Raw genomic sequence first — 27,635 nt, forward strand, 5'->3', positions numbered from 1 at the left:
CATCTCTAAAATCCGTAAAAGTAGTTAGTGGGCGTAAAGCTAATAACATAACATTATTATATCCATCCCATGGTCTGTTCACATTTTTATTTACTAGTTTCCACTGATCATAGTTAGTTTTTAAAAACTCCTTCATGCGTGCCTTATCAGCCGTATGGTCCTGCCTAAAGGCTCTCTCCCACCTAGTGGAATCGAATGGAACCGAACTGCCGAAATTTCTACTCGACCGCTCACATCTAGCGGAACAGAATCAAACGGGATTCTACGGGAAACTTCAGGCTTGCAATGGACAGTCTGTTAGAAGGTGTGAGGAGCAGAAAATTACGTGAGATCGGAGAAGTTTCTGGGTGCATGAAATTAACAAGAGAGCCGAAAGAAGAGTATTCAAACATATTTGAATGTTTATTGCGCAATGAAGCTAAGTCTCGACGGTAGGCCTACTTCAGAGTTACTGTATTGCAATTGAATGGGTGAAAACCATAACGGTATAAGTGACATTTCTTTAAAAAATGAGTTAAGTGCAGGATGTAACTCCAGGAGGATGTATCCTTTCACCAACCAGGAGATACAAGTGATAGCGGCAATATTCTGCGCTCTAGTGATGGGTGGTGTAACTACAAATACCATGCTTTATATGAGTGTTGAAGATGTTTAAATGTCTTTTTCTCTGAATGACCAAAATGTTACTTATACCGTTATGGTTTTCACCCATTCAATTTCAACAATTATTTCTGATAGTCTAATTTAACAGAAAAGTTCAATTTTACAGGAGGAAATGCTACCTCACATGCAATGGGAGTCCGTGATCATTTTTAAAACGATTTTAATGCAGCAGATTGTGTCCTGTGGCAGGATGAAATCATTAATCGAGGTAGCCTCAACATTATTTTCTTACAATTTGCTTTACATCGCACCAACACAGATAAGTCTTATGGCAACGATGGGATAGGAAAGGGCTACGACCGTGGCATTAATTAAGGTACAGGCCGAGTATTTGCCTGGTGTGAAAAATGGGGAAACCATGGAAAACCATCTTTAGGGCTGCCGACAGTGGGTTTCAAACCCACTATCTCCCGAATGAAAACTCAAACCTACGTGACCCTAACCGCACGACCAACTGTGTGTAACGTTAATTAAAGACCGTGAAATGTATTTATCGTCCACAACAGAGCAATTTAGTATACAGTAGCCTACTATTTGTTAGGAACGCATATACGACAGTTTGAATGCCACTTACAAGTCGTTCACTTTAAATAAAATAAACGCTTATATATAGATCCCATATGAGATGTGGTGTCAAGTATCGTACTGATATACAGTATGTGGACTCTAACATAACATGATTTTGTGATGAAGTCAACAAAAATTATGAAATAGTATATAGACTACAGTAACCTACCACAAAATTGAATATTCTAGTAAGTTTGGTTTTTCATAGCCTTGCTTATTTCCTCCCAGGTATTATTTTTTACGTTGTTGTAGTAATGCTCGTGGGCCTTGTAGTAGAGGAAATCATCATATTTTTTAATTAAACTGGTAAGTTTTTCCGTGTCTTGAATTAATAAATTAAAGAACTAATACTAAACAGAACGTTCCTGACCGTTTCCAAGAAACAACTGACTTTCCAGCTGAAGCTGATACACACTTGCCACCAAATGGTTGTCCAAAAGATCTCGACCCGACCGTCTATGAAGTCGCACGAATCTTGATAATTCTGTTCGATTCCGCTCCGCTAGTCTAAAAATATTCTTGGCAGAGAATCCTGTTCCGTTCTGTTCGATTCAACTCGTGGTCATCGTCCTCTCTATCTCCATTTAAACACATGTTAAAGACAAATTCTGTTCGGTTCGATTCCATCCCATTCCACTAGGTGGGAGCGGGTCTTTATAGTCCTAATTCTATGACCTTCCTTTGTATCCCATTTATTTTTAACTGCAACAAAAACAGCTTCATGATCGCTAATACCATCTATTACTTCAGTTTTTCTATAGAGCTCATCTGACTACCAGTACCCTGTTCAGAATATTCTTCCGTCTAGTTGGTTCCATCACTTTGATTCAGCTGTCCTTCCCAGATTAATGTCCTGTATTTGCTATTCGTTGGTCATGCTTCCTGTCATTCTCGTACCTTCCCAATTGACATTTGATAAGTTGAGATCAACTGCTACAATCACGTTCCTTTCTATATAGTTTCCCTCACCCTTTCCAGGTCTGTACACTCTAAAAACATCAGGTTGCCCATTTCTTTAAAGATTACCCTTACACCTAGAATTTAATGTTTGTCATCTTCAACTTTTTTGTAGATTAAAAATTCTTCTTTCGCCAGAACGAATACTCCCCCTCCTTTATTTCCTCTCCTGTGTCTAAGGTAAACACTCCAGTTCCGTGAAAATTTCTGCATCCATTATGTACGTAATTTCAGCCGTGATTCATCTCCTATTACATCATCTGTTGTATATATGTATATATATTGAATTAATTCTATTCCATTCTTTACAGTGCTTCTTTCATTCAACACTAACATTTCAAGTCATCCCTACTTGACGTCCGGATCCCTGTACCCTTATCACCGCTCCCTGGTCCACCCAGTTTCCCAGAATGTACCTCCGAATAACCCTTCTAAACAGACATCCTTGCTTATATACTGAGCGGCACGAAAAACTCAACACCAAATAAATGAGTAATTATCTATTTAATCACAGTGAAGCACTTCAACCAATTTAAGATGGCGTATGTTATTGGCGTTGCTTTGTGAGCAAACAATGAAGTGTTGATTGTTAATTGCACTAGCCTCAATTGTTTCTTCCTGCACAAGCTGGAAAACACACAGCTGGACATGAGCCAATAATATTTTCTTGATCTTGTAGCACTTATTGTTGTACCTTTAATTGTTCCCCTTTCATTCACACGTGTTTGTAGGATCATTCTGTGATTGTGTTAATCAGCTTACTGGAGTAAACATACCGTTAAGTTCTGAACTAGCTGCAAAACTGTTGCTTTGGTAGAAGATGGTCGCAGCGTGCATTATTTTGCAGAAGTGTTGAGTATACACCTTTCAAGATTTCCGGAACCGCACGAAGGTACAGGGAAACCGGAGGCTTTGCAAGGAGACCAGGATCAGGCCCAAAAAGAGCAACATCGGAGAGAGATCTCCACTTCTTAAAACTTCAAGTTCTCCGCAACTGTCATATCACCGCCATTGAAGCATGAAATCAACTCCACCAATTTTGAGGGGTCAATGGTAGTGAGAGAACCGTTCGAAGAAGACTGGAAGAAGCCAATCTTAAGTCCAAAAGACCTGCTACAGGTCCGGAGTTCACCAGAGACCACACAACTCGACTACGTTTTGCAAGGGAACATTCTGGCTGGACAGTACAACAATGTGATCAAGTGGTGTTCACAGATGAGTCGCGATTTGGTTGTGACAGTTGAGTCTATGGAGAAGGCCAGGGGAAAAGTATTCCCCATGCACATTCTCCTTCAGGACTCCTTTTCAGGGTGGTTCTGTGGTGGTGTGGGCAGGATTCATTACAGCTGCAAGGATGGAATTGGTCTTCGTGGAGAATGGGAGCCTTACTGCACGTTGGTATATGGATGAAATCATTCTGGAGCATGTTGTGCCTTTCGCTCCATTTATTGGTGATGATTTTACACTAAAGCATGACAATGCTCGCCCACATGCTGCGAGAATTTTGCAATAGTTCTTGGATGAAACGGTGATTCTTACGGCTTGGCCTGCTCGAAGCCCTGACCTGAATCCTATTGAGCATGTTTGGGACCAGATGGGGTGAAGGGCCTGTCATCACTATCCAGAGACCCTACAGGACCTACGGAATGCCCTCCTGAAAGAATGGGAGATGATTCCTCAACAGGACATTACCATATTAATCCGGAGCATGCCTGAAAGGTTGAATGGTATCATTGGTGCAAGAAGTGGCAATACACACTTTTGAAGATGCGAACAGAGGTCCCCGAGATAGTCTGAGGTCTGTGAAGTTAACTAACATCAAAACTGAAGTGTTCTTTTATGAGCTTGCTCAATATTTCCTTGAAATGTGCATCTCTGGCATAATTTGTTCAGTTTATTTGTAATTGTCTTTTCATATTCTATCACAAGATAGTGGATTAGTGTCATAAAAGTGTCATAAATTGAAAAATAGAGTTTGTAAAGAAAATGAAGTGTTGCATTTTTTGTGCTGTTCAATGCATGTACCAATGCAGTTCAAGTGAAGACCATCTGAGCATAGAACCCTCTCTCATACCCACCCATTAGGATCTATAAATCTCACTCCAAATTTCCCGCATACCCATTCCATAGGCTCATTGAAATCACAAATTACCCTCAAGTCAGTATCCCTCCTACATAGTATCCCACTGATAATATCTGCTTCCTTAAACTTCTTCCATGCAGCTGTAACCAGATCCCACACATCCCCAACTATGTTAGTACCTATTGCTTGTCTTACGTTACTGGTACCGAAATGGAAGATTGCCACCTGCTCCTTACCCCCAACTTTCCCTTATATTTTCCTCAACATCTCCCTTAACCTAATTTCTGGATAACATTATACCCTTGTTCCCTTCCCTGCACACACTTCCCCATATGCCTGACCATTGAGTCACTCATGACCAGAATCTTAACTCCAGCTTCCTCCTCCTCCTCCTCTGTTGTCCTGGTCTCCCTTAAATTCCCTGATACCTGCAGAACCCACTTCCTCCTTTTTCTCCCTCTTGCTGCCCTGTTCCACCTTCCTCTTCTTATGTTGTGTTGTACTCTCATACCTGCCAACCCTTCCGATTTACCCGGAAACTTTCCGGTTTTTAACTCTTCTTCCGATTTTCCGATTTATTTTTACTTCTTCCGATTTTTGACTAATATAACCTCTAGTACCGCCAATACTCTTCCCCTTCGATGAAGGATAAATTCTTACGTACTTGTGTAATTTACGAAACCTTATTTTCAAGCGTATTTATTTGTTGCTTTATTTCGTGAGTGTTTCGTCCGTCGCCTCCATGTATCATGTTTCCCGCACACCACAACAGCGTGCGCGTTTTATGCAGCTGGGGATTCGGGGCGACAATCGTCCCGCAAGCAAGAGGCCAGCGCGCGCTAGCGACTCAGTTAATCGGGACGAAAGAACGAGTTTATTGTGCTGTTCGCGTGCTGTTGACATCTTTTCTGTGCACAGTTTCGTCGGAGTGGTAGGCCACGTGTTTTTCCCCCTCTCTGTCAAAGTCGTTTGTAATGTATGGGACATATTGAATTGTTTTGCATGTGGTAGTTTCGCGTATTTAAGTGTATAATATTAATGAATTTAATGTTTTTAAGGGGGTTCTTGTCAGTGACAGTTTCTGGCATTTTCTTTTCTTGTTATGGCCAAAAAATATAACAAACGTTATCTCCAAGTGTTCAGAGACACCTATAAATTTCCGTTCATTTTACCGCCTAAGGGGAAACTACCGTATTTTTCGCGTAATTGACGCCCTTGCATAATTTACGCATCCCAATAATTTTGGGTCCAAAGTGGAGAAAAAGAAATGTTCACGTATTTGACGCACCCACAACTTCGAACATCCATCACTCAGCTCCGGATGCGTTTCGAAATAAAGATGCCAACTACTCAAGTAGCAGGCTTCCTATCGCGAAGCAGGCATTCCACACATAACTTGCTGTTATTAGCCGTCAGGAAATCCCACTGCACTAGTTTTACGAGTGTTTCGGGTACGGGACCTTCTGTGATCTCAAAATTGTTTGTCAGTACACAGTATTCCAGTAATACTGCATCATACAAACTCGCGGTGATCATTCACGTCGAAACATACGGGAATAGAGCAGCAGGCAGCAAGTATTCACTGTCCAAATGAAACGTACGCTACCGCGGTAACAGAAGTGCACTTCAAGCGGCCAACAAGTCTCCCGAAGCATTTTGCGGACCAAAAAGCGGCAAGTTTCTGCAAGTAGAGGATTATCTGTTTAAATATATGATTTTGTTGGGCAATGTTGGATAAGCCGTTTCTCACGAAATGCTGTATTTTAAGGAATGAGAAATAGCCGCGGCACATGGAATCAGTGTCTCGGATTTGAAGGTTAGCCGAGGCTTGATTAATTTTCTGAAGAGAAATGAACTTTCTCTTCGACGAAGAACAACATTATGCCAAAAAATGATGAATGATTTCAACCATTGCCATCGCTTTGTGATTGAGAAGCGTGAAATGAAGGAATATTTGATCTCCCTTTATAGGAACCGCACGTCAGACGCCAATCAGTTTCCGTACGCCACAAAGTCGAAGAATCGATGAGAAAGGAACATATAGTGTTATCGTACGCGCTATCGAAAGCCAAAAACGATGTACTGCAATGCTTGCTGATGGCAGAAAGGTTACACTTTACATTGCTCTAAAACGAAAAACAATGCCTAAAGCAAAATTTCCGCGAGTGATCCACGTTCGTATTCAACAGAAAGGATGGATGGACACGTCACTCGTATAAGATTAGATACGAACGGTTTGGGGTAATGTAGCAGGGTCCCTTCTTCGATGCCCGGCCCTTCTCGTGTTGGATAGTTTTTTTTTTTTTTTCGGTATGCCATTCAGGTCGTATTTTCAGCTCGTAATGAGAAGAATATTTTCTAGTGTCAGTACTTGAAACCCACGTGTCTAACTTACCTGATGTACCCTATTTGACTTTTCAGAAAAAATCTCACGCTGGAATTTTACGCTGTATGACGATAATCGCAAATGAGTTGAACCAATTGTCTTTATATTATATTTGATGTATCTTTTAAACGTAAATGAATTATAAATAATTTGTAAAGATCTGAATTCCGTGAATAATTTACTCATCCGCAGTTTTCGCCTGTATTTTTCGTCAAAAAAGGGCGTTAATTACGCGAGAAAATATGGTATTGTGGATTTTGTTGTGTGTGTCGGTGTGACATAAATATTATTTTTCGTATGTAAGTGTCATAAATAAGAGTGATTAGGTACATTTTCTTGTAACCATTTTTATGTTTTCTTAGTTTAAGATTTTCAATTTAATGATCAGTTCGCATTGTAACTGTAGGTATGTATGCCTTTTATCCTGAGCTATTTTCACGTAGACTGTGGTGAAATATGCATGATGAAATCCAAGAATTAAAAAATCTTCCTATTTTTGGGTTCTAAAAGTTGGCAGGTATGTACTCTACATTCCCCATTCCTGATGATCCCTTTCCTCTTGACCTTTCCCTCTTCTATTACACTTCTCTGATTTCCATCTTCCCTCTGCTGATCTACCTGCAGTGACTCATACAGATTTCGCACAGTCCTCTCCTGGGCCCACTGCCTGAGCAAAATCCTTAGCCCTTAAATTAGCCCACCTGTCTTCCACAACTTCTCCCTCTTGCCTATCCACCATATCATGTTCATTGATTGAAGGAGACCTATCTTCATTCCCATCCTGTTAACAAGTCTAATTACCTCCTTCAATCTCTCTCTGTTCTCATCTTCCTTAGTTCCCACTCTCACTCACAGTCCTTACTCCTTACTCCTTTCTCTCTTAGGCACTCCTTTCACTCTTCAAAGAAATGTGAAATAATATGGGAATGCCAACAGAAATAAGGTAAATAGCATATTCTATGAGTCAGTGGGAAGAAACAATGTATACTACACAATAGTGCAATCAGGAAACCAACTGAAAGAATAACTACACTACAGCTATTCTAGTTAAATGTATCCTGATCACAAAACACTAGGAAAAAGAGGCTAACTAGAGAAATGCGTATCTACACTAAATGTGTGCCGTTAGAGACAGATTATTATTATTAAAACGACTTACAAACAGAAAAAGTAAGCAAGATACTGACCAATAAGAATAATTATGCTACAATTCTAAACTGCAGTTAAGCCTATCCTATTTACAATCATTTGAGTTCTAGTAAGAGCTGAATGTCTAAAGAGAGAGTTTCCTACTACACAAATATTTTGTAGAAATAAAATGCATGCTAATTTCTAATAAAAATAAGTAGAATAAAATAAATAAAAAATAACTAAAAAATAAGCCCTTACCTATCCCACCATAGCCTTAAGACCTGTGTGTATCGGTGCGATGTAAAGCAAAAATTGTCTCCCGTACAATTTTATCCATGATCATTAGGAACAAATGAGGTGACAGCAAACCCCCCTCGCTTACTCCAGTTCCATCTCTAAACTATTCTATCTTTCCAACTGGAGTCGGTATGCTGCTGACGTAGTTGTACATTGCTTGCACCATTTCTACACTTTGTGCAGCCAGTCTTTTTTTGACCATGGTTTCCAAAACCTTCTCCTTAGGTGCACTTTGTTAGATACACGAATGTCATGACCAGATCATACCAATCTTCCAAATTCTTTTCCATTAACTGCCTCTTGCTAAATACTGAGTCCGCTGTAGATATTCCACTTTTAAAGCCGTACTGTTCCTCTTGCAAATCCCTCCTTTCTTCTCATTCTCCTCTCTAATATCCTTTCCAGTATTTTTGCCACTTGTGATGAGTGTTACTCCTCTATAATTATCACACCTTTTTGCCCCTCTTCTTAAAGTCTGGTATTATCATTCTGTTTCCCCAGTCTTTTGGCACATATTTCTGTATCTGTATGCATTAATCTCTACACGAATTGTAGTCCAACGGCTGGGGAGAAACCTTTATCATTTTCATACTAATTTCATAAATTTCTAGTGCCCTTTTCCACTTTCATTTTACAGACTGCTAATTCCACCTCTTAACATTATTATATCATCTTCTACTGTTGAGTCATCACACCGTATTACTACAGTCCCTTCTGCACGATTTTTCACATTCAGCAGCTTATCAAACTATGCCTTCCATTTTTTCAATTTTTTTGGACGTGTTATAAACTCTCTATCTTCCTCTTTAATCAATTTTGTATGTACTTTTTCTTTCCTATTTCTTGATGTAATTCCATACAGCTTCTTTTATTGCCAGCTTCATGTTGTTTCATTTTTTTGTGTAAATTCTTGCCAATTTTTTTTCTTTTCTTACCAGTTTCTTACATTTTTTTTTATCAACATATTCCCATTTGCTTCTTATCTCTTCTATTCTTGCCATGCTTTCTTCTTTTCTTTTACTACCTCTCTCACCTTCTCATTCCACCATGGTGCCTTCTTTTCTTTCACTCTCATAAATGTTCTACCACAGGCACTTTCTGTCCCACTTATAAAAGCCGTTTTGTTGGACCATTCATCGTCCACATTTCCTGCTTCAATAACTGGAACTTGGTGTGTCAATCTCTCCAGAAAATCTTCCTGTACATTCTTATATTTTAATTTCCAAACTTTTCTTCTTCTATCACTTATCTCCTTTAAGTTTTCCATTTCTCATTTTTGCTAACACAGCCGGTCTTTACTAAATTCTGTGAATTATACAGAGGCTCACCACTCAATACCATTGTGTAGGCTATTTTACGTTAAGGGTAAAGTCACCCAATTAACTATGTAATTCATTGCTGCACATTAATTGTTGTTGTTTGAGTCATCAGTCCATAGACTGGTTTGATGCAGCTCTCCATGCCACCCTATCCTGTGCTAACCTTTTCATTTCTACGTAGCTATTGCATCCTACATCTGCTCTAATCTGTTTGTCATATTCATACCTTGGTCTACCCCTACCGTTCTTGCCACCAACACTTCCTTCAAAAACCAACTGAACAAGTCCTGGGTGTCTTAAGATGTGTCCTATCATTCTATCTCTTCTTCTAGTCAAATTTAGCCAAATCGATCTCCTCTCACCAATTCGATTCAGTATCTCTTCATTCGTGATTCGATCTATCCATCTCACCTTCAGCATTCTTCTGTAACACCACATTTCAAAAGCTTCTATTCTCTTTCTTTCTGAGCTAGTTATCGTCCATGTTTCACTTCCATACAATGCCACGCTCCACACAAAAGTCTTCAAAAACATCTTTCTAATTCCGATATCAATGTTTGAAGTGAGCAAATTTCTTTTCTTAAGAAAGCTCTTCCTTGCTTGTGCCAGTCTGCATTTTATGTAGTCCTTACTTCTGCCATCGTTGGTTATTTTACTACCCAAGTAACAATATTCATCTACTTCCTTTAAGACTTCGTTTCCTAATCTAATATTTCCTACATCACCTGCCTTCGTTCGACTGCACTCCATTACTTTTGTTTTGGACTTATTTATTTTCATCTTGTACTCCTTACCTAAGACTTCATCCATACCATTCAGCAACTTCTCGAGATCTTCAGCAGTCTCAGATAAAATAACAATATCATCGGCAAATCTCAAGGTTTTGATTTCCTCTCCTTGGACTGTGATTCCCTTTCCAAATTTCTCTTTGATTTCCCTTATTGCCTGTTCTATGTAAACATTGAAAAGGAGAGGGGACAAACTGCAGCCTTGCCTCACTCCTTTCTGGATTGCTGCTTCTTTTTCAAAGCCCTCGATTCTTATCACTGCAGACTGATTTTTATACAGGTTGTAGATAATTCTTCGTTCTCGGTATCTGATCCCTATCATCTTCAGAATCATAAATAGCCTGGTCCAATCACCATTATCGAATGCCTTTTCTAGATTTACGAATGCCATGTACGTGGGCTTGTCCTTCTTGATTCGATCCTCTAAGATCAGACGTAAAGTCAGGATTGCTTCACGTGTTCCTACATTTCTTCTGAAGCCAAATTGATCTTCCCCCAACTCAGCTTCAACTTGTTTTTCCATTTTTCTGTAAATAATACGTGTTAAAATTTTGCAGGCATGAGATACTAAACTAATAGTGCGGTAGTTTTCACACCTGTCAGCACCGGCTTTCTTGGGAATAGGTATAACAACATTCTGCCGAAAATCGGATGGGACTTCTCCTGTCTCATACATCTTGCACACTAAATGAAATAACCTTACCATGCTGGTTTCTCCTAAGGCAGTCAGTAATTCAGAGGGAATATCATCAATTCCAAGTGCCTTGTTCCTATTTAGGTCACTCACAGCTCTGTCAAACTCTGACCTCAAAATTCGGTCTCCCATTTCATCAGCATCAACAGCCCCTTCATGTTCCAGAACGAAATTATCTACATCGTTACCTTGATACAGCTGTTGGATATGCTCCTGCCATCTTTCTGCTTTGTCTTCTTTCCCTAGAAGTGGCTTTCCATCTGAGCTCTTAATATTCATGCACCTAGATTTCCTTTCTCCAAAGGTTTCCTTGATTTTCCTGTATGCAGCATCTACCTTTCCCAGGACCATACAGCCTTCGACATCCTTGCACTTCTCCTTCAGCCATTCTTCCTTAGCTACCTTGCACTTTCTATCCACTTCATTCTTTAATCGCCTGTATTCTTTTCTGCCCTCTTCATTTCTAGCATTCTTGTATTTTCGTTGTTCATCAATTAGGTCTATCTCCTGAGTTATCCACTGATTCTTAGTTGATCTTTTCTTCCTTCCTAACATTTCTTCAGCAGCCCTACTGACTTCATTTTTCATGACTCTCCACTCTTCCTCTACTGTGTTTCCTTCGGCCTTTTCATTTAGTCCTTGTGCAACATGTTCCTTGAAACAATCCATCACACTCTTTTCTTTCAACTTGTCTAGATCCCATCTTTTTGCATTCTTTCCTTTCTTCAATTTCTTCAACTTCAGATGGCATTTCATGACCAACAAGTTGTGGTCAGAGTCCACGTCTGCTCCTGGGAAAGTTTTGCAATCCAACACCTGGTTTCTGAATCTCTGCCTAATCATAATGAAGTCTATTTGATACCTTCCAGTGTCTCCAGGTCTCGTCCACGTATACAGCCGTCGTTTGTGGTGTTTGAACCAAGTATTGGCGAGGACTAAACTATGGTCAGTGCAGAATTCAACCAGCCGACTTCCTCCTTCGTTCCTTTGTCCCAATCCAAATTCTCCCACTGTGCTACCTTCTCTTCCTTGGCCTACCACTGCGTTCCAGTCTCCCATCACAATTAGATTCTCGTCACCTTTGACATATTGTATTAAATCTTCTATCTCCTCATATATTCTTTCAATTTCTTCATCGTCCGCTGAACTAGTAGGCATATAGACCTGCACTATTGTGGTGGGCATTGGTTTGGTGTCTATCTTGGCGACAATAATTCTTTCACTATGCTGGTCGTAGTAGCTTATCCGCTGCCCTATTTTCTTATTCATTATTAAACCAACTCCTGCATTACCCCTGTTTGATTTCGTGTTGATAATTCGGTAGTCGCCTGACCAAAAATCCTGTTCTTCCTGCCAACGTACTTCACTTATACCAACTACATCTAACTTTAGCCTATCCATCTCCCTTTTCAGATTCTCTAACCTACCACAACGATACAAACTTCTAACATTCCACGCTCCGACTCGCAGAATGTCAGTATCCATCTTCCTGATGATCACCCCCTCTCGTGTAGTCCCCACCCGGAGATCCGAATGGGGGACTAGTTTACCTCCGGAATATTTTACCCGGGAGGAAGCCATCATCAGTACATCATTCATACAGAGAGAGCTGCATGTCCTCGGGAGGTGGTTACGGCTGTAGTTTCCCGTTGCTTTCAGCCGTGTAGCAGTATCAACACAGCTAAGCCATGTTGAGTATTATTACAAGGCCGTATCAGTCAATCATCTAGACTGCCACCCTTGCAACTAGCGAAAGGCTGCTACCCCCCTTTCGATGAACCATTCGTTAGTCTGGTCTCTCAACAGATACCCATCCGATATGGTTGCACCTGCGGCTCGGCTATCTGCATCATTGGGACACGCAAGCCTCCCCACCGCGGCAAGGTCACGTGGTTAAATCATTGTCGTGCATTAATTTTCACCAAGCGAGTTGGCCGTGCGGTTAGGGGCGCGCAGCTGTGAGATATCTCCCACTATCCGGGAGATAGTGGGTTTGAATCCCACTGTCGGCAGCCCTGAAGATGGTTTTCCGTGATTACCCATTTTCACACCAGGCAAATGCTCGGGCTGTACCTTAATTAAGGCCACTGACGCTTCCTTCCTATTCCTAGATCTTTCCTGTCCCACCGTCGCCATAAGACCTATCTGTGTCGGTGCGACGTAAAGCAAATAGCAAAAAATAGCAAAATAACATTCATTTTCTTACTACAGTAAAGACAATTAGATTATAACCTACCCCCTCTGCTGCATCTCTCTCTCTCTCTCTCTCTCTCTCTCTCTTTCACACACACACACACACACTCACGTTAGCAAACCACTTTTGAGGCTAGTGGCCTGTTGCCTTGCAATTGGAGGCAAGACTTGAAGCCAGAGCTGGTTTTTAAGTACAGAGAATTTTCTCAGATTTACTTCAGTGTCTGGAACTTATTTCTACATTAATATAATTTGTCACACTTGCTCATGCCATCACTGTAAGTCTTATCAGTGATGGTGCAATGTAAAGGAGATTTGATCTCTGATTCAGAGGTGGGGATGTTCTGCCTGATCAATAAGATTTAAAGTTCCATTATATTTTATGTTAAAAATACTAGTACTAGTTTTGACTCTTTAACTGGGCTTCTCAGTAGATACATACATTCTTAAATACTAAAAATAACACTCTTTGACATGAACTAAACTTCATTTTGGGTCCATATTGACAATTATTTCAATAAGCTCCTGAATGTGAGAAATTATGCAGAATAGAATGTAGCAGTAAATAAAAAGGAAAGTGATATTGTGATGGCAGAGGTGGAAATGTCTGTTAAACAAATGAAAACAGGAAAAGCATCAAGGATGGATGAAATGTGTGTGGAAATGATAATGGCAGCAGGACCAATTGGTCTACATTGGTTATACAGCCTGCTAAGCTTTATACGGAGGAAAAAGCAAGTATCTGATAATTGATGTAAAGGTGTAATCTATAATTATAAAAGGAAGTGTTTGTATGTCTGTGTCTGTGCGCAATGCCCAGCAAAATCTACAGTAGGCAGAGATCTGAAATTTTGAACATAGGTAGATGGAGAGGGGTCCGAATGCACCTCAAAGCCGGAATTTTCATTTTCGCTTTCGTTGGTGAGTTATGAACGAAAAACCATTGGAAAACGTGCATTGGGATATGACAATCCAACGTGCTGTCACGAAGATTAAATGCATAGAGTCGCTGTCGCTAGGCAACGTACATAAGATAGGTAGAGAACACAATATTCAAGGAGCCATTTTACGTCCAGGTCGTAGGAAACCGTTTTTGGTCTTATATGGTGTGAGGGCATATGACGCTGTTGATGCTCTGAAGCTGAGGACGAATATTACTGAAGCCACCATTATGACTGAGCATGCCGCGGGCGAAGTAGTATTCCTCGGACTGTAAGTCCACTGAGTAGGAAGCCATTTTCGGTCTGCGACATGAGGAGCCATCAGCCCATAATATTCGGAAGTGTTTGTGTGTATGTGTGTATGTGTGCGAAGCCCAGTCAAATCTACGGCACACAGAGATCTGAAATTTTGATGTAGGACAATCGCTTAAAGTTGTAGGACTCCATCTTCGAAAACGGTGCTTTTGCCATTGTCAGCTGTACGTGGATTGTTCAAGAGTTCGAAAGGCAAACACAATACAGTATACATCTTACCTCCAAATGGAAGGACATTAATATATTTTATTCCAAAGCTCTATAAGGAAACAATACGCTATATTTTGTATTATATAACATGGTCTTTTACATGATTTTAATATTGTCCCATCCACCAACCCGGTATCTTAAGGATTGAAAGTAACAATGTAATAAAAATGAAATAATGTATTTCATGCAATTTATGTCAAAACGATGCGAGTTAATAAATATAATGCATTAATTTGCTTTTAAATAAATAGTTTAGAAACATCTAACGATTAAATCAGTAAACGCGGGCAAAGCCGCGGGCACATGCTAGTCTATATATATAAAATGACTTGACTTGACTTGACTGACTGACTGACTGACTGACTGACTGACTGATTCATCATCGCAGAGCCAAAGAAGAAATTAAATTTTGGGGATATATTCATATTAAGATGTAGGTGCTCGCTAAGAGAGGATTTTTGGATATTCCTTCGCTAAGGGGGTGAAAAGGGGGGTGAAATTTTAAAATGAGTGTATCTATATCTCAAAACTTTTAAAGGTTATAGATGTGAAAATTGGTATTTAGAATCTCCTTTAAAAATAAACACGTATTCTTTTGTTTTCGGAAAATCCCAATAGGAAGGGTGGAGAAGGTTGAAAAATGGGTTGAATGCCTTTAATAATAATGTTATTTGTTTTACATCCCACTAACTACTCTTTTACGGTTTTCGGAGACGCCGAGGTGCCGGAATTTAGTCCCGCAGGAGTTCTTTTAAGTGCCAGTAAATCTACCGACACAAGGCTGACATATTTGAGCACCTTCAAATACCACCGGACTGAGCCAGGATCGAACCTGCCAAGTTGGGGCCAGAAGGCCAGCGCCTTAACCGTCCGAGCCACTCAGCCCGGCCGAATGCCTTTAATGAGTCTACTTATATTTCAGAACCTGAAGATATTACAGACCTGAAAATTGGTATTTGGGATCTCCTTTAAAAGTAAAGAAACACGTATTTTTTGGTTTTTGGAAAATCCAAATATTGGGGGGTGAAAAGGTGGGGGTGAATTTTTTAAAATGAGTGTCTACCTCTTAAAACTTTAAAATTTACAGGTGTAAAAATTGGTAGTTAGAATCTCCTCTAAAAATAAAGGAAAACATATTTTTTTGTTTCCTGTAAATCCCAATAGGAGGGGTGTAAAAGGGTGAAAAATGGGCTGAACGCCTTTAATGAGGATACATATATCTCAGAAACGGAAGATATTACAGAACTGAAAATTTGTATATGGGGTCTTCTTTAAAAATACACGTATTTTTTAGTTTTTGGAAAATCCAATTAATGGCGGTTAAACAGAAGTGACACATTGGGGTGAATTTTTTGAAAGAATCTCCAGAATATCTTGGAAACGTAAAATGTTACAGACGTAAAAAGTGGGTGTTTCGAATCTCCTGTAAATGTAAAGAAACATAGGTGATTTGTTTTTGGAAACTCCATTTAAGGGGAACTCAAAAGGGGTGAAATTTTAAAATGAGAATTTTTACAGTATGTCTAAAAAACTTAACATGTTACAGAAGTGAAAAATGGATTTTTTAATCTCTATTAAACATAAAGAAACGTGTAATTTTAGTTTTTGGAAATACCCCTTGGGTGGAAGGAGGGGGTAAAGTTTTCTAAAAATGGTGTTGAATTCCTTTAATTAGGCTACTGATATCTCAAAAATGAAGATGTTACAGACGTAAAATTTGATATTTGCAATCTGCTTTAAAAGTAAAGAAACACGTATTCTTGGAAAATCCATGAATGGGGGGTGAAAGAATTGAAAAATTGACTGAATTGTATGAGAATACATACATCTAATAAAAACTAAAGTTGTTACAGATGTGAAAATTCGTATTTGGATCTCGTTTAAAAACAAAGAAAAACACGTTTTTAGGGGGGGAAACCATCTTGGGGGGCGGGAGTGTAAAGGAGTTGAAATCCTTTCACGAGGACACATAAATCAAAAACTGAAGAAGTTAGTCGTGATAATTGGTATTTAGAAGATCCGTTACTATTAAAGAAACAAGTATTTTTTTTGCGGGGAAAATTCACTTAGGGGGGCGGGGGGGGGGGGGGAGTAGTGTGAAATGAAGTGAGAAGAGTAAATTATTTTTATAGGGATACTTATATCTCAAAACTGAAGGTAATAGACGTGAACATTGGTGTTTGGAATCTCATTTAAACATAAAGAAACACGCCTTCTTTTAATATTTTTTGGGGGGGAGGGTGGCGGTGAATTAACTTAACGGAGGTGGGGTGTAAAAGGAGGTGAGACCAATTGATATTACTGTACTTAATGTACTTATAAGGATCCTCTGTTGCTCAGGCGACAGTGCGCCGGCCTCTCACAGCTGGGTTCCGTGGTTCAAATCCCGGTCACTCCATGTGACATTCGTGCTGGACAAAACGGAGGCGGGACAGGTTTTTCTCCGGATACTCCGGTTTTCCCTGTCATCATTCATCCCAGCAACATATAATAATAATAATAATAATAATAATAATAATAATAATAATAATAATAATAATAATGTTCCGGACCGTCGTCAAATGTGCGGACCGGGCTGGAAACGGCTCCTGGACGGGTAATGACTAAGAATGCAGTCCGGCCGCGGGTTCAGTGCTGCCAAGGCACCCAATATGACACCACGCCGGATCTCCTGAAGGATTTTATCCATATTAAAAATGATTATAGGAAAAGATGGCAAAGATTTATGGACCCAGCTGACCGGGAGGAATACCTGAGCCTAGCCCGGGTAGTACGAAATCGATTGCTGGAAAGGAAGGTTCAAAAATGGGAGGAAACGTGCCATATTCTAATAGAAAACGAGTCAGATCGGGAATTTTGGTGGATTCTCGCTGAAAACGAGTCAGATCGCGAATTTCGGCGGATTATATATCTAAAACAATAAGCATTCAGTTACAAATTTCAGTAAAATACCGTAGCGAAGCACGGGTATCTTGCTTGTAATACCAATATTTAAGAAAGGTGATAGGAAGGTATGTGACAGTTAGTGAGGAATTACACTGTTGTCACGGGTAGCTGAAATATTGGAGAGAATAATAGAAACGATGAGAGGAAGGGTGGAAAGAAATTTACAAGAGCCATATGGATTTTGACAGGGCAGGTCAACGATTGACCCTATATTTACTGTTGTTTATAAGTTTCTTTCCGTATTGATAGATATTACTTTACAAAAAACAATATAAGTCACCACCTTATCAATACAAAATTTATTCACATTCAGCTAGTAAATATGGTCAAGACCGGTTTCGACCCCTAAGGGGTCATCTTCAGTTGACATGCATAAAATGTATATTTTACAAAAACATCACATATAATGATTAAAACTTAAACAAAATCGGACTGATCATAAATGTTGGTTTGTATGTCTTGGTACATTTGAGCTGTTGTATGTGTCAATCCTAAATTTTCCAGCATACAGTGTCAAGGTAAGTGGTTAGCTAATATGCATTATCCATGAAATTACATGCTATTTTTCATGTTATCACTATCTAATTTGGGTTGTACAATGTGGAATGAGATATACATACATTTGTGTAAATTAATAAGTTCAGTAATATACATTAAAAATTTGGTTCTTAAATTACATTAATTGATTGTTGATCAGTCATATAAAAATGTAGAATTATTGGTTTGGACACTTGTGATTAAAATATTAAATATTAAAATCAACGTGCACCCTACCGGGACGCATACATTCAACGCGTTCTTACAAATGTCACCAACTCAACTTATTACGGCACACGAAATGAAGAACATGCTCTATCTATATATTTAAGACTCTTAATAACTCAACAACAGTAGCTGCCTAAGATATCTCCAGACATACAACATTACCTGAATTGCATGCAGATTATACAAATACTTACCTAACTGCAATTTCGTATATAGATATATTTTTACAGACCCATTTTATCAGAACATTATAACTAATCAAATACTGTTGTGAAAACCTCGTTATCCCATTTTACCCCAAACAATGTATATATAGCACCACATATCAATAATGTTAATGCAATGTATTTTTAACCAGGCATATATATACCACTGTTTTAGTTAAGTGTCTAATTTAACAAGACTATCCAATGACTATGCTAAACAAAACAAATAGTTTTTTTAAAAGTTTAACCCTATTCCAAGACATAAAATAAGAAGAATAGGCTTTATAAACTGATACTTTAGTATTTAAGATATATGCCAACAAGGTATTGCATACTAATATTTTAATCACAAGTGTCCAAACCAATAATTCTACATTTTTATATGACTGATCAACAATCAATTAATGTAATTTAAGAACCAAATTTTTAATGTATATTACTGAACTTATTAATTTACACAAATGTATGTATATCTCATTCCACATTGTACAACCCAAATTACATAGTGATAACATGAAAAATAGCATGTAATTTCATGGATAATGTATATTAGCTAACCACTTACCTTGACACTGTATGCTGGAAAATTTAGGATTGACACATACAATAGCTCAAATGTACCAAGACATACATACCAACATTTATGATCAGTCCGATTTTATTTAAGTTTTAATCATTATATGTGGTGTTTTTGTAAAATATATATTTTATGCATGTCAACTGAAAATGACCCCTTAGTGGTCGAAACCGGTCTTGACCATATTTACTAGCTGAATGTGAATAAATTTTGTATTGATAAGGTGGTGACTTATATTTATATTGTTTTTTGTAAAGTGACCCTATATTTACCATGAGATTATTGATGGAAAAACAGTGGGAATATAGAAAAGGTCTGGTGATGTTATTCCTTGATCTAGAGCAGGCATTCGATAGTGTTAATAGAGAAAAGGCGTGGGGAAACCCTGGAAAGAAAAGGGTGTGGAGGGCAATCAAGGGAACTAGTGAAAGAAATGCATAAGAATATTTCCAGTGGGGAGAACTGATTGGTTTAGAAACCAAACTGGACTAAGACAGGGAGACTTGTCTCCACTTATGTTCATAATGGTTATGGATGAAATTCAAAGAGAAACAAAGGCAAGATATGGTAGGGATATGAAAATATTGTTTGCAGATGGCCTAGTGATCTGGAGAGTCAACAATACAGAAGTGCAAAACCAACTAGTCTTTAAATGACAATATTGAGAAATATGGTATGAAAAACGGGATAGGAATCTCTAGTATCAGGGGACAGAAGCTTGACGATACAGAGTACTTCAAATATTTGGGAAGTGAAATAATTCAAGATGAAAGGTTGGATAAGTTCAGCAGAGGGGTACAAGAGGGAAATACGTTCTAATAGAATGTAAGGAACCTGGTGTGGAATAGATGTTTCTATGAAATGTAAAGAGATAATGTACAAGATGTACTGTACCCTTATATTAATGTATGCATTAGAGACTTGGACTTTGACACCAAGAAATGAAAGTAAAATTCAGGCCAGTGAGATGAAGTTTCTTAGGAGTATGATAGGGAAGACGAGGAGAAACAGTAAGAAATGTTGAGGTCAGAAAAGAGGTAGGGGTGGGAAAACAGTGATAGGATGGAGAAGAATAAATTGAGATGCCTTGGACATGTTATGAGGGAGGAGGAGGGAAGGATACCAGAACAAATTTTGGAAGCTAAGATACAAGGAAAGAGGGCAAGAGGGAGGCCCAGAGATAGGTGGACTCTGGACTCTGTCAAGGATATTATAAGAAAAAGAAGACTGGACTGGAATACAATTATTGAAGAGGAATGGTGGAAGGAGAGGCAACGGTGGAGAAGTGCCATCAACACCCCACCCTGACCTGGCAGGAGCTGGACAAGGAGAAATGAAAATAATAATGATGATTGACCATTATATGTTGAAAAAACTTACAGTAGTTAATACATAAGTCTATTTACATTTCAAAATCGTAAAAACATTACAATAACGGTACATGTTTTGGCCTCATTAGGCAATCGTCAGCTGTCTTGAAATAACTTTTAACTTACAATCAATGAATTGAAAGTTGCAAATCATGAGAAAAATTTAAATTAGTACCATAATAAGGCCATGGCCACTTCCTTCCCACTCCTAGCCCTTTCCTATCCCAAACAACCATTCTCTCCTAGACCCATTGCAATCTGGCTTCAAGAAGGGACACAGCACAGCAACTGCCCTGCTCAAAGTGACTGATGACATACAGCACGCAATAGACCAAAGACTAGTGACAATACTTACTCTCCTCGATTTCAGTAGTGCATTTGACACTATAAACATCCAGACTCTATTAAACAAGATGCAATCTTACTACTTCGATCAACGAACTATTAATTTCTTTTTATCATACCTCAAAAATCGCACGCAACTAATTATAACTCTTGATCAAACCTCTCACTGGCTAACCAGGAAGGAAGGCATGCTGCAGGGTAGTGTTTTAGGCCCATTGCTCTTTATCTTGTACATAAACGACATTTCATCTAATTTAAAGAATTGTAGCTACCATCTTTATGCGGACGACTTACAAATTTACCTCTGATTTGCCTCATGCCATAACAGGCATCAATGCTGACCTTCAGCGACTTAATGCTTACTCCTTGAAAAATTCCCTCCTCCTTAACCCCTCCAAGACACAAGCAAGCATTATTGGCTATCAAAAATTGTTGGCCACACTAAGATACGAAACTATTCCTCCAGTTATACTGAATGGTAGAGTTATTCCATTCAGCCAAACTGTGAGAAATCTGGGAGTGACAATGAACGAAACTTTAAATTGGTCTGAATATATTAAGAATGTGTGTAAAAGAAATATTTTCGATACTTCATTCGGTTAAAAGAAACAGCGATATTTTACCTTGTAATGTGAGACTGAGACTCATACAAACGCTGGTGCTTCCCGTCCTCGACTACTCTGACGTCATTCTGGTAGATGCAACAAAAGAGCAGACTTCGAAACTTCAGCGAGCGCTTAATTGTTGCCTTAGATTTATATACAGTCTAAGTTATGATACACATGTCACCCCATACTATCACACTATTTCATGGCTGAAACCTGACAAGCGACGAACGTATCGCATACTGATACAGATATACAGACTGCTCTCTGAAGACAGACCACTATACATTTCATCCCAGCTTAAGTATTTGTCCTCCTTTCACAAAAGAAATACCCACTCTGGTTCCTCCCTTTCTATTCCTGTTCACCAATCCTCTATGTACAACAATTCCTTTGTTGTGGCGGGTTCCAGACTTTGGAATTCCTTGCCTGTCAGTGTCAGAAATTCCACCTCATTACTTAAATTTAAGACTGCTTGCCGAGATTACCTGCTGAATGCAGCTGACTAACTTGTATGACTGGAAGATCGAATGAATGTGAGTTAGAAAAGTGTAATGTATTTTTGTGTAGGTTATTATTCACTATATAATATTATGTACTCAAACTCTGCTCTCAATGATGTATCACTACAGTGGTTAAGTGTAAGAGGGGGCCAAGAGTCCTAACTTCGCCACCTACAAAGGCATAATAAATAAATAAATATCACCATAAGACCTGTCTGTGCCGGTATGATGTAAAACAAATTTTACAAAAACAAATTTTAAAAAATCATGGTTATAAGGAATGGGGTTGTTCAGTCTCATGAGGACAGTTGAAAGCAGGATAAGTTTTGAATCCCACTCTAAACTTATCTTTCATTAAATGATCCCCTTTGGGCAGACGAATACACCAACTGTATGCCCTGCCTTTTGTAAGAGGTGACTAAAAGGGGCGACCAAGGGATGATGAAATTAGAACTATGAGAATACTTATTAGTGCGGAACACCATGGGTCGACGTTACTTATGACTAGTACCACATTGCGAGGAAAACCATGAGTCTACGTTACATAGGAGCAGTACCATTATGCTAGAAACACTATGAGGCTGGGTGTTGTTTGCGATAGTGGTCATTGTGTGTATTCCACTGGTCGGTTCCACTGTGTTCAGAATGGGTGTGCGTTACCTATGAGTAGTACCACTTTGTGAGAAACATCATGGGTCTACGTTGCTGTGATCAGTGCCAGTAAGTGAGAAACACCACGGGTTTGTCCAGCGCCCATGGTAAGTGCCATTATGTTGCAAACACCATGGGTTTGTGTTGCCTGTGGGCGTTGCCATAATGTGTGATACTCCGTGGGTCTACATTGCCTATGATTAGTACCACCATATAAGCAACACTATAAGTATATGTGGCCTGTGATTAGTTCCACTATGTGAGGAACACCACGGGAATACTGGCACCCATGATTATTTCCACTATATGAGGAATACCACGGGTTTGCGTTGCTTATGAGTACAGTAGTACCACTATGTGCGAAACACCATAGGTTTGTGTTGCCTGTGATTGGTGCCATTGTGTGTGACATACCATGGGTCTACAAAAACCTGTGATTAGTACCACTTTGCGAGAAACACCAGTCTACGTTACCTGTGATTAGTACCACTATAGGAGGAACATTATGGTTCTGCTTTACCAGTGATTAGTACTATTTTGAGGGGGCCAGTGACCTGGTTTTTGTACCCCTTTAGATAATGAGTATCTTCCCAGTGGATCCACTGATAGTTTTGTTTCACGATCATTTTTCATCATTTCTTTTCGATTCAAGTCAGTGGATACATTTTGAAGTTTTAATTTTTATTTCATTCACCTTGTACCATTAAGGACCAATGACCTAGCTATTAGGCCCCTTTAAACAACAAACATCATTTCATGAAATGCTGGGTTGTTACCTGTCAGAGGACATGGCCACTCCCATTTCTACCTGAATGATTTTCATATAAACATTGTCATACATACCTCTAAGAAACTAATCTGACTTCACATGCACTAAATCATGGGACATTCAGCAGCAATGTCTAAAATGAGCTCTAAAGTTTGTGCAGTGCCCTATTAATTCTGTATGGTACTTGATTTTGTCATTTATATCCCTGACTTTTTTGGTTAGTTTAACCTTTGCTGCCATAGTTCCCTGTGAAGAACATATTCATGTTTGAGAAGACTCATGTCCTGATTGATCCTGATCGGGCCTTGTACACTTGTTACTAGATAAGAATTTTAATTATTCTGAAGTAGTGTACCTTTGATCTACCTTCCAGAATTTAACGATAAATATGATATATAGTCTTAAATATTTTACTAATGGTTGATCCCACTGAGGTACATTTGACTAGATGTAATGCATGAGTACTTTTTCATTGATTTTTAATATTCTGAGTTATTTTTATATTTTTTAAATAGTATAATAAGTTAAACCGCTGTAAAGAATTCCTTAACTGATATTTTAAAGCTTTATTTGAAATGAGTTGGAAACATCCAAATTATGGACATGTTGTGGATAAGTAAATCAGACATGCCAAATAAGACATAGAAGAGGAAAGTAATAGATGTGTTAAAATGGTGGTTTTTCTTTGGCTTCTGTTATGAACACTTCATTTTTAAGATGTTCTCCCTTCAGTATAGACATCTTAACTGACTTCAAATTCAGGAAATCTACAATCAAAAATAAGGGTAGGATTTTCCACCTGTTCAATACTATAAAAAATGTGAAATAATTAAAACGTCACATTTCTATTGTCATTTTTAGGTACCGGTATTGGCATGGTATATGCCATCAGCCTAGGACGAAGTAACAAGGACATTCAGCTAGTTACATTAGAATATTTATAATATATGTATATACAAACATAACCTTCTAAAATACCTTGTAATTTACAATTGTGTTATATCATAAAACATTTGGATAGCTGAAAAACAAATACCTCCTTATAAAGTTCTAGAAAAGACATAATGTTCTATATACAGTTCTGTACATTTCTATCTGCAGGCATTGGTAAATGCTTGTAACTGTGTATAAAATTAACAGGAGCACTAAGTTTCATATAAAATCTACTTTTTTAATTATAACTAAACAGCTGTTAAAAATAGACTACTGACCTTGGAACGATATATAAAACCTTTTAAACATTCTGTCATGAGAGATCTTAGCAAGAATACACAATCAGCTAATTTTGTTCTAGGGTATTGATATACAATATAAATGGGTAGAAGACCATTGTATTGCCCAATTCTTGTAAAAAAACAGTTCCTTGTGGATTATGATCAATGAGTCATCATCTATTGGTTGGATTGTTATGTCGAGTTAAAAATTTTCATGGCATATACCTTGCATGGATCTTACTAGTAGTGTGTACAATAGTTTTAAACCTATATTACAGTATTATATTCAATAATGTGAGGTGAACTTGAGGCCGTAAGTTGACAGAAGAGATTTTGTGAAAAACAATGTTTTCAGGTGGATAAGCGGAGAGATCTCGAATCAAACGCACCTCAAGCACCACGTCCACAAGCGAGGAGTAAAGAGGAACTGCCGAGCAGAAATTTTTGACGTTAAATTCAGGAAATCTGTTAGGAATGTACGAGTTTCTGGGGATTTTTCAATGATACAGACCACTATCTGATCTGTAGTGAACTAAGTATCTCTAGGCCTAGGATAGAAAAAGTGAAATCTGTGTGCAAACAAATAAGGGTAGAAAATCTCTAGGACGAGGAAATTAGACAAGTACATGCATATGATCAGTGACAAGTTTAAAACAGTAGACAGTAAGCAGGTTCAGGATATAGAAAGAGAATGGGTGGCATACAGGGATGCTGTAATAGCAACAGCAAGGGAATGCCTAGGAAAAACTGTGTATAAAGATGGGAAAAGGCGAAACATCTTGGTGGAATGAAGAAGTAAGAGCAGCTTTTAAACGTAAAAAGAAGGCTCATCAGAAATGGCTCCAAACAAGGGCCGAGGCAGACAGGGATTTATACATAGATGAAAGAAACACAGTGAAACAAATACTTGTTGAATCCGAAAAGAAGTCTTGGTAAGATTTTGGTAATAACCTGGAAAGGCAAGTTCAAGCAGCAGGGAAACCTTTCTGGACAGTAATAAAGAATCTTAGGAAGGGAGGGAAAAAGGAAATGAACAGCGTTTTGAGTAATTCAGGTGAACTCATAATAGATCCCAGGGAATCACTGGAGAGGTGGAGGGAATATTTTGAACATCTTCTCAACGTAAAAGGAAATCTTTCTGGTGGTGTTGCGAACAGCCAAGCTCATGGGGGGGAGGAAAATTATATTGGTGAAATTACGCTTGAGGAAGTGGAAAGGATGGTAAATAAACTCCATTGTCAAAAAGCAGCAGGAATAGTTGAAATTAGACGTGAAATGGTGGAGTATATTGGGAAGGCAGGAATGAAATGGCTTCATAGAGTAGTAAGATTAGCATGGAGTGTTGGTAAGGTACCTTCAGATTGGACAAAAGCTGTAATTGCACCTATCTAAGTAAGGGAACAGGAAGGATTGCAACAACTATCAAAGTATCTCATTGATTAGTACATACCAGGCAAGGTATTCACTGGCATCTTGGAAGGGAGGGTGCGATCAGTGGTTGAGGGGAAGTTGGATGAAAACCAGTGTGGTTTCAGACCACAGAGAGGCTGTCAGGATCAGATTTTCAGTATGCGCCAGGTAATTGAAAAATGCTACGAGAGGAATAGGCAGTTGTTTGTTTCGTAGATATAGAGAAAGCATATGACAGGGTACTGAGGGTAAAGATGTTCACCATACTGGGGGACTATGGAATGAAAGGTAGCTTATTAAAATCAATCAAAGGCCTTTATGTTGACAATTGGGCTTCAGTGAGAATTGGTAGTAGAATGAGGTTCAGGGTATTTACAGGAGTTAGACAAGACTAATCTTTCACCTTTGCTGTTCGTAGTTTACATGGATCATCTGCTGAAAGGTATAAAATGACAGGGAGGGATTCAGTTAGGTGGAAATGTAGTAAGCAGTCTGGCCTATGCTGACGACTTCGTGTTATTGGCAGATTGTGCCAAAAGCCTGCAGTCTAATATCTTGGAACTTGAAAATAGGTGCAATGAGTATGGTATGAAAATTAAGCCTTTCGAAGACTAAATTGATGTCAGTAGGTAAGAAATTCAACAGAATTGAATGTCAGATTGGTGATACAAGGTTAGAACAGGTTGATAATTTCAAGTATTTAGGTTGTTTTTTCTCCCAGGATGGTAGTATAATAAATGAGATTGAATCAAGGTGTCGTAAAGCTAATGCAGTAAGCTCGCAGTTGCGATCAACAGTATTCTGTAGGAAGGAAGTCAGCTCCCAGACGAAACTATCTTTACATCGGTCTGTTTTCAGACCAACTTTGCTTGACGGGAGCGAAAGCTGGGTGGACTCAGGGTATCTTATAAGTTAGAAGTAACAGACATGAAAGTAGCGAGAATGATTGCTGGTACAAACATGTGGAAACACTGGCAGGAGGGTACTCAGAATGAGGAGATAAAGGCTAATTTAGGAATTAACTCGATGGATGAAGCTGTACGCATAAACCGGCTTTGGTGGTGGGGTCATGAGAGGCGAATGGAGGAGGATATGTTGCCTAGGAGAATAATGGACTCTGTTATGGAGGGTAAGAGAAGTAGAGGTAGACCAAGACAACGATGGTTAGACTCATTTTCTAACGATTTTAAGATAAGAGGTATAGAACTAAATGAGGTCACAACACTAGTTGCAAATCGAGGATTGTGGCGACGTTTAGTAAATTCAGAGGCTTGCAGACTGAACGCTGATAGGCATAGCAGTCTATAATGATTATGTATGTTGGTATAGTCTGGGTAAGTTCTCTTGTCTTAAATCTTTCTAAGCTTTTCTGTAATTTGCTCTCTTTTCAGAACTGCGTTTGAGTCCTGTTCAGATTCAGCACTCGCCTCCATATTACCGCACTAGTAGTCAGGATGATGGTAGAAAGGTATGAAATTCTTGTTTATGTGATTGAGAATTTGCACTGACACCAGGGAAATGATTATCCATGTCTTTTATCTCTAGGGAAGTTACTGGGATGCCACTTTTACCATTTGTTATACATATTTCAACTTAAAAAAAACAGTTTATCTCTAAACATATAAATCACAGTCAATACTCATCATCGTTTAGGGCAGTCGCCCAGGTGGCAGATTCCCTATCTTGTTTTCCTAGCCTTTTCTTAAATGATTTCAATGACATTGCAAATT

At 38.7% G+C, this 27,635-nt stretch overlaps 1 protein-coding gene across 1 annotated transcript in view; it reads left to right on the forward strand.

Annotated features, from left to right (window-relative positions):
- LOC136864016 (RING finger protein 44) overlaps positions 1–27,635 on the forward strand; it is a 344,632-nt gene that overhangs the window by 101,505 nt on the left and 215,492 nt on the right. Inside the window, exon 5 of the mRNA XM_067140516.2 lies at positions 27,297–27,373. Within this exon, the coding sequence (XP_066996617.2) occupies positions 27,297–27,373 (77 nt within the window). The remainder of the gene's footprint in view (positions 1–27,296; positions 27,374–27,635) is intronic.

The sequence above is a fragment of the Anabrus simplex genome, chromosome 2, assembly GCF_040414725.1.
Source record: "Anabrus simplex isolate iqAnaSimp1 chromosome 2, ASM4041472v1, whole genome shotgun sequence".
Classification (NCBI taxonomy): domain Eukaryota; kingdom Metazoa; phylum Arthropoda; class Insecta; order Orthoptera; family Tettigoniidae; genus Anabrus; species Anabrus simplex.